Consider the following 8703-nt stretch of genomic DNA (forward strand, 5'->3'; position numbering starts at 1 on the left):
AGATGATAGATAGATAGATGATAGATAGATAGATAGATAGATAGATAGATAGATAGATAGATGATAGAGATAGGTGGTAGAGATAGTTAGACAGACAGACAGACAGACAGATAGATAGATGATAGATTGATGAGTGAAATAAATGATAGAGATAGATACACAGACAGATAGACAGATGATAGAGGTTGATAGCTAGATAGCTAGATAGATGGATGGATGGATGGATGGATGGATGGATGGATATTTGGATATTTGGATAGATGAATAGATGATAGATAGATAGATAGATAGATAGATAGATAGATAGATAGATAGATGTGATAGAAATAGACAGACAGATGATAGATTGATGAGTGAAATAAATTATAGAGATAGATAGACAGATAGACAGACAGATGATAGATAGGTAGAGAGATAGAGAGACGATAGATGGCAGATAGATGATAGATGATGTTTGTCTATCATGTTTGAAGAGGACCTTGACATCTAACAGATTGTAAACTATCCACAATGTGTCTGCAGGTGGCTGGTAAGGCCTATACAGGCACAAAATGTTCTGCCATATGTCGGACAGACATGTGTGGGCACCACTGTTGCAATGTTTGCAGCTCTGGCTTTGTGGAATGCTCGCTTTTCTTATGGGATGATAGATGATAGGAAGTTGATAAAGATAGGCAATATAGGTAGACAGACAGACAGACAGACAGACAGACAGACAGACAGATGATAGTTATATGATAGAGATAGAAAGATAGATGATAGATAATAGATAGATAATAGATTGGTGATAGATATAGATGATAGAGACAGACAGACAGACAGACAGACAGATAGACAGACAGACTGACTGACTATGCAGGATTTTGTCATTTTTCCATTTCATTCCTCTTTGAAACATATGGTTTTTTTTCCCCCCTAGCTTTCTTATGGTTCATTTCAACCAACAGTAAATTATGATTCTCACTTCTCTTCCTTTTATCGCATGGTTCCAAATGAAGCCCTTCAACTTCAGGGGATAGTCCAGTTACTTCTGCATTTCAGGTGGACATGGGTTGGCCTCGTCAGTATCGATGACCAAAGTGGGGAACGTTTCCTGGAGGTTTTGCAACCTGTACTTTCTCAGAAGGGAATATGTTCAGCCTTCATTAAAAGAATTCCAAAAACTCACCCAATCTGCAGTATAGAAGAAATTCTTGAAGAAATTCCTAATCAGATCTCAGTTTTCCAAAATAGCAGAGCCAATGCAGTTGTTGTTTATGGAGAAACTGTAACCATGTTCTGGCTGGCAGATCTTTTATGGTGGTACGACATCGGGATGAGCATGCTAATTTCAGAACAGAAGTTCAACGTTTCTTCAGGAAAAGTGTGGATTTCAACAGCCCAGATTGATTTCGTATCAAACAAATTTCAAAAAGATTTCAATATACAGATCTTCCATGGCACCCTTTCCTTTTCAATCCACTCAAAGAAAGTTTTAGCTTTTGAAGAATTTCTTCAGAGAGTAAAGCCTTCGTTGGCAAATGGAAACAGTTTCATCAATAATTTTTGGGAAAATGCTTTCAGTTGTTCAATTTCAAACTCCACCACAATAGATGATTGTACTGGAGAAGAGATGCTGCAGGATCTTTCCACGCCTATCTTTGAAATGAGCATGACTGGTCACAGCTACAGCATCTACAATGCAGTTTATGCCATGGCACATGTCTTAGATACGATGTACTCATCCAACCACAGATCTAAGGCAGTACCAAGATCTCAAGATATTGAACCCTGGCAGGTAACAATTCCTTCCTAACCTTACTGGCAGGGGTGAAATGTTACTGGTTCGTTCTGGTTTGGGAGAACCAGTAGTGATTAAAAACTACCGGTTCTGGCAAACCGGTAGTAAAAAAAAAGCTACCAGTTCAGTCGAACCAGTAGTTTAAAAAAAATAAAAAATACCATCCAAACCAGTATTTCCGATAATCAGCTGTGCCGCACGGTTTATATTCGCTAGAAAGCAGGAAATCCTGCTTTCTAGCAAAGCTAAATTGTGCGGCAGAGCTGTTCCCACCCTCACTGTTCTACTTACCTAGTGAAGTCTTCTTTTTCTGTGTGAAGCATGCGTTTGGCGTGTATTGCACATGTGCGCGGTGTGCTTTTGGTGCATGTTGTGCATGCACATGCAGCGTGATTTTGGTGTGTGATGTGCATGCATGCATGCAGTGCGCATTAGGTGCGCAGCGCACATGTGCGGGCAGCGAACCGGTGGCGATCCACAGAGGATTTCACCACTGCTTAATGCTATGAAGCGCAGGGTGGTTACAGAAAGGTGAAAATGTTTTTAAATGCCTTACTTTTTCCCCCCCAAGCTCCATTCACTTCTTCAAAAAATCTCTTTCAACAACAGTGTTGGAGATGAAGTCACCTTGAATGAACATGGAGAAGTGATGGATGGATTTGATCTTATCAACTTGATCACTTTTCCAAATGGCTCCTACACCAGGGTGAAAGTGGGAAGATTGAATCCTAAAACATTTTCAGAGAAAGAATTTGTGGTGACTGATGAAAGAATTCAGTGGCATGGAGATTTCAAACAGGTAGCCAAAAGATCATTGTGCTGAAATAAGGGCTTGCTGGCTTGATTACTTGCTTTGCTATCTAGCAGCTATTTATTTATTTATTTATTTATTTATTTATTTATTTATTTATTTATTTACTTACTTACTTACTTACTTACTTACTTACTTACTTACTTAGCTAGCTAAATCCATCTGAACAGGGTGGTGGCTTGCTTACTTGTTGTTGTTAGTTGCGAAGTCATGTTTGACCCATTGCGACCCCATGGACAATGTTCCTCCAGGCCTTCCTGTCCTCTACCATCCTCCGGAGACCATTTAAGCTCACACCGACTGCTTCAGTGACTCCATCCAGCCACCCCATTCTCTGTCATCCCCTTCTTCTTTTGCCCTCCATCTTTCCCAGCATTTGGCTCTTCTCCAGTGAGTCCTTCTTTCCCATTAAGTGGCCAAAGTATCTGAGTTTCATCTTGAGGATCTGGCCTTCTAAAGAGCAGTCAGAGTTGATTTCCTCTAGGAGTGACCGGTTTGATCACCTTGCAGTTCAAGGGACTCACAGGAGTCTTCTCCAGCACCATTGTTCAAAGGCCTCAATTCTTTGGTGCTCAGCCTTTCTTATGGTCCAAATTTCACAGCCATACATTGCAACTGGGAAAACCATAGCCTTGACTATATGCACTTTTGTTGGCAGAGTGATATCTCTGCTTTTTAGTATGCTGTCTAGATTTGCCATAGCTTTCTTCCCCAGGAGCAAGCATCTTTTAACTTGCTTGCTAGCTAGCAGCTTGTTTGTTTCTTTGTTTCTTTGTTTAATGCAATTTTCATTTAATTTATATTCTGCCCACCTCACTATCCATCTGAATAAGGTGGTAGCAGATTTCATATTAACAAATGAACAAAAGCATTTTTCCAACCACTCTAAGAAATTTGAAATAGATTCATATGGCCACTGGCATATTTTAAGCAGAAAATTATTAGTAGAAAGTGTATTTTTTGGGAAGTTGATAAATAATGAACTAAGAAATGGTTCATTATGGTTCAATGGTTTACAAAACTGCAAATTCTTAGAGCCAAGAGCATCCAACTTTATGTGAAAACTCTTCATTCCATTAAACTGAGCAGTTGACAGATGGAAACTGAAATAAAGAATCGAGTAGAGTAGAGTAGAGTAGAGTAGAGTAGAGTAGAGTAGAGTAGAGAAGAGAAGAATTAGAATAGAGTAGAATAGAGTAGAACAGAACAGAACAGAACAGAACAGAACAGAACAGAACAGAACAGAACAGAACAGAATAGAATAGAATTCTTTATAGGCCAAGTGTGGCTGGACACAAAAGGAATTTGTCTCCAGTGCATATGCTTTCAGTGTAGATACAAGCAACAAGTGATAAATCATGATGATAGTCATCCTAAAACTACATTATCTCCATCTTAATGTGTTTGGACAGGTACCCCCTACTTCTCTGTGCAATGATCCCTGCCAGCCTGGATTTCACAAGGTCAAGAAGGAGGCTGAGCCCTTCTGTTGCTATGATTGTTTTCGATGTGAAGAAGAAAAGATTTCCTATCTGATGGGTAGGTCTGCCCCATTTTTAAGCATACTATACTAGAATTGAGAGCTAATGAAATTTTACTTCAGTCATTGCTTGACTGCCTCTTTTTTTTTTTAATTTGATTTATATGCCGCCCTTCTCCGGAGACTCAGGGTGGCTTACAATGCGCTAAGCAATATAAGCCGCCCTGAGTCTCCGGAGAAGGGTGGCATATAAATCAAATTTTTTTAAAAAAAATCATTCTATTCTTGAAGAAACAGAAAACTCACTCACTTTCAATTTTTTTATTAATCAATTTAGAAACATTGGCAAGAGAAAAAGCATGATGATGAATTAAGGATAAAAATATTTGAGAAATAGACAATTAAGTAAGTAGCCTTTGAGGGCTGCCTTGGGGCGGATATAAAACTTTGATTGTAGGAGATGATCAGGCTTTACGCGAGGGAGGGATCAAATTTATCATTAGTCTCAGGTACCTTGTGCCCATCTTGAATTCGATTGATTTTTTTTTTTTAGTATTTTTTTTTATTTTTAAAACACACAAACAAACATACAATACATCTTTTCTGAAAAGAATATTGGCCCGGTCATAAATTTAGATGTGGGTGTGGCTTACTGATGATGGCTAACGAGCCAGAAATAGATCTATATAAGTCTCTCACCTGGCAGCAAGAACTTGCTGGCTGCCAGAAAGAAAAAAGCCCAGAATCGAGTGGATGTGATTCTACTGAGCTAGGACTGCAGAAAAACCTTGGTTACGTAGGAAAAACCTGGCTACAGGAAAAACACACATAAAACCTACGAAGAAGTAAGAAAATAGATATTGTACCTTTACAGGGAGGATACATGAGATGTGGGTGTGGCTTACTGATGATGGCTAACGAGCCAGAAATAGATCTATATAAATCTCTCACCTGGCAGCAAGAACTTGCTGGCTGCCAGAAAAGAAAAAATCCCAGAATCGAGTGGATGTGATTCTACTGAGCTAGGGCTGCAGAAAAACCTTGGTTACATAGGAAAAACCTGGCTAGAGGAAAAACACACATAAAACCTACGAAGAAGTAAGAAAATAGATATTGTACCTTTACAGGGAGGATACATGAGATGTGGGTGTGGCTTACTGATGATGGCTAACGAGCCAGAAATAGATCTATATAAGTCTCTCACTGGGCAGCAAGAACTTGCTGGCTGCCAGAAAAGAAAAAATCCCAGAATCGAGTGGATGTGATTCTACTGAGCTAGGGCTGCAGAAAAACCTTGGTTACGTAGGAAAAACCTGGCTACAGGAAAAACACACATAAATCCTATGAAGAAGTAAGAAAATAGATACTATACCTTTACAGGGAGGATACATGAGATGTGGGTGTGGCTTACTGATGAAGGCTAATGAGCTAGAAATAGATCTATATAAGTCTCTCACCTGGCAGCAAGAACTTGCTGGCTGCCAGAAAAGAAAAAAGCCCAGAATCGAGTGGATGTGATTCTACTGAGCTAGGGCTGCAGAAAAACCTTGGTTACATAGGAAAAACCTGGCTAGAGGAAAAACACACATAAACCCTACAAAGAAAATAGATATATATGTATGTATGTATGTATGTATGTATGTATGTATATGTATATATACACACATAGAGAGATACAGTATACTGTATAATATTATGAGCCATGTTGGCACAGTGGTTAGAAGGCAGTATTGCAGGCTACGTCTGCTGACTGCCGGCTGCCTGCAATTTGGCAATTCGAATCTCACCAGGCTCAAGGTTGACTCAGTCTTCCATCCTTCTGAGGTCGGTAAAATGAGGACCCAGATTATTGGGGGCAAGATGCCCACTCTGTAAACCACTTAGAGAGGGCTGTAAAGCACGGTGAAGCAGTATATAAGTCGAAGTGCTATTGCTATATTCATTTGAACTGTCTGAATGTCCTGGTTTCCTCAGCCTTGACATTGATCATGTGACAAACGGGAGTGACCTTCTTTCCATCACCACCTTTTGACTCTTGCTTTAAGGCAGAAAGCATCTTCTTTCCCAGGGTCTGATAGAAGCAATTACCAAGCTATCTCAAGGCTCTTGACTGCAAAGATCCATGACTAAGACTCTTCACCGCTTTCTTTTTCAGATATGGATGACTGTATCACTTGCCCAGACGATCACTATGTAAAAGATGGTGAAAATGTGTGCATTCCTAAAATTATACATTTTCTCTCCTATAAAGAACCTTTGGGAATCACCTTGGCTTCATTTACTATCTCCCTTTCACTGACTGCATCTTTTGTGCTAGGAGTTTTTATGAAGTACCAGCATACGCCCATCGTCAAAGCCAACAACCAGAGTCTCAGCTACAGTCTGCTTGTATCTCTCATCCTCTCCTTCCTTTGTGCATTCTTCTTCTTTGACCGTCCCATACAAATAACTTGTCTCCTTAGACAAACATCCTTTGGCATCATCTTCTCAGTAGCAATTTCATGCATATTAGCAAAAACCATCATGGTGATCCTGGCTTTTTTGGCCATCCAGCCGCATTCCAAGATGAGTAAATGGATGGGGAGAAAACTGCCAATTTTTATTGTCCTCTCCTGTTCTCTTGTTCAAGCAGGCATTTTGGCCACTTGGCTGGGATCCTCACCACCATTCCCAGATGTCAACATGCACACATTAGAGGAAGAGATAATACTGGAATGTAATGAAGGTTCAACTAAAATGTTCTATTGCGTTCTAGGATATATGGGCTTCCTTTCCATTGTATCTTTCTTTGTGGCCTTTTTAGCCAAAAATTTACCTGGTAGTTTTAATGAAGCCAAGTTCATCACCTTCAGCATGTTGGTCTTCTGCAGTGTCTGGCTGTCCTTTGTTCCAACCTACATGAGTACCAAAGGAAAATACATGGTAGTTGTGGAGGTCTTCTCTATCTTGGCCTCCAGCACTGGCTTGCTAAGTTGTATCTTTTTCCCCAAATGCTATGTGATTTTACTAAGACCTGATCTGAATCGCAGGGAGCAACTAATAAAGAAAAAGAAATAAATGGTCTTGTGTAAGAGAATTAGAATTTCTTCCTTTAGCTCAGGGGTGTCAAACTCAAGGCCCGTGGGGTGCTTAGAACTGGCCCGCAGGGCTGTCCTGGAAACAGTGAAGGACCGGTCTATAGTTCTTCTGCATGAAGCCCTCCTGAGCTCCATCTTTGCTGGCAGAGGGTTGCAGGAGGCCATTGCGGCTGAAAATGGAGCTCACAAGGCCTGTGGGTGACACTCCCAAGCTCTGTTTTCACTGTAAGAGGGTTGCAGGAAGCTGTTGCAGTCAAAAACGGAGCTCAGGAGCCTGTTTTTGTTGGCAGAGCGCTCGGGCCACCACAGGTGCCCCCGACCTGAGTGATGTTGAGCTGGCCATGCCCACCCCAGCTCCCCATGGTCAAACACAACCCTGATGTGGCCCTCAATGAAATCGGGTTTGACACCCCTGCTTTAGCTGAAGACTGAGCATCTTGGGGTTGAGCCACAAAATAAACATTTTCTACTCTCCTTCAGGTTCAATTTCCAAAATTTAAACCCTGGGAAATTTCCTAATAGAGATATTATTTCTGTAATGAAGAAAGTGAATGCAGAGAAGCACATTGGAATACAATTGCAGTAAGTTAAAGGAATGTTATGAAATTTATATCAAATTGTATTTTTAAGATGTGGTGGCTCAGTAGCTAAGACACTGAGCTTGTTGATCGAAAGGTCGGCAGTTCAGTGGTTCAAATCCCTAGTGCCACGTAACGGGGTGAGCTCCCGTTACTTGTCCCAGCTTCTGCCAACCTAGCAGTTCGATAGCACGTAATAAATGCAAGTAGAAAAATAGGGACCATCTTTGGTGAGAAGGTAACAGCATTCCATGCGCCTTTGGCATTTAGTCATGCCAGCCAATGACCACAGAGATGTCTTTGGACAGCGCTGGCTGTTTGGCTTTGAAATGAAGATGAGCATCACCCCCTAGAGGCGGGAACAACTAGCACATATGTGTGAAGGGAACCTTTACCTTTTACATTCAATACAAAAATGTGCACCAGGGAATGTTGTATGCAAAATGCTATAGCAATTCTTCTTACTTATGTGTATTTACTATCTGTATTTCACTTTCTATATCCTTAAGATATGCCTTTTAATATCCTCCTTGTCACTTTTTATTTGTGACTCCATTTGTAAAGAATAAATCTGTTTAGTTTGTTAAAATACTGACCAATTTTCTATTCCACCCTTCAAACAGAAAGTTAAGGGAAAGGCTGAGAGCAAAGAAAAAAGGACAAAATCCACTAAAAGAATGTAGATGAGGCATCTCCTTCACCCTAACTTTTTCTGCACCTTATCCCACTCTTATTTTCTCCATGTAAACCATGGAACTTAAATGTCTATAAAGATTCTCAATCATCCAAGTCATGGCTGAGCCCTGAAGAAACTTCTTGGATGAGAAAATGAAACATCTTCAAAGAAAAACCATAAAGTCCAGTTGCCTCTTGAAAAAGCATGGAGCTTAATAAATAGAACAGAATAGAATTCTTTTATTGGCCACACAAGGAATTTGTCTTGGTACATATGCTCTCAGTGTACATAAAAGTGTACA

General features: G+C 40.3%; 1 protein-coding gene across 1 annotated transcript; it reads left to right on the forward strand.

Moving 5' to 3' along the window:
• The first annotated feature begins 982 nt into the window (after window positions 1-982).
• Window positions 983-7128, forward strand: LOC132711565 (vomeronasal type-2 receptor 26-like). Its single transcript, XM_060690938.2, has 4 exons — window positions 983-1777; window positions 2352-2579; window positions 4004-4130; window positions 6227-7128. The coding sequence occupies exons 1-4, from the start codon at window positions 983-985 to the stop codon at window positions 7126-7128; spliced, it is 2052 nt and encodes a 683-aa protein (XP_060546921.2).
• The last annotated feature ends 1575 nt before the right edge of the window (window positions 7129-8703 follow it).

The sequence above is a fragment of the Pantherophis guttatus genome, chromosome 4 (assembly GCF_059756535.1).
Source record: "Pantherophis guttatus breed Tessera chromosome 4, ASM5975653v1, whole genome shotgun sequence".
In the NCBI taxonomy this organism is placed as follows: domain Eukaryota; kingdom Metazoa; phylum Chordata; class Lepidosauria; order Squamata; family Colubridae; genus Pantherophis; species Pantherophis guttatus.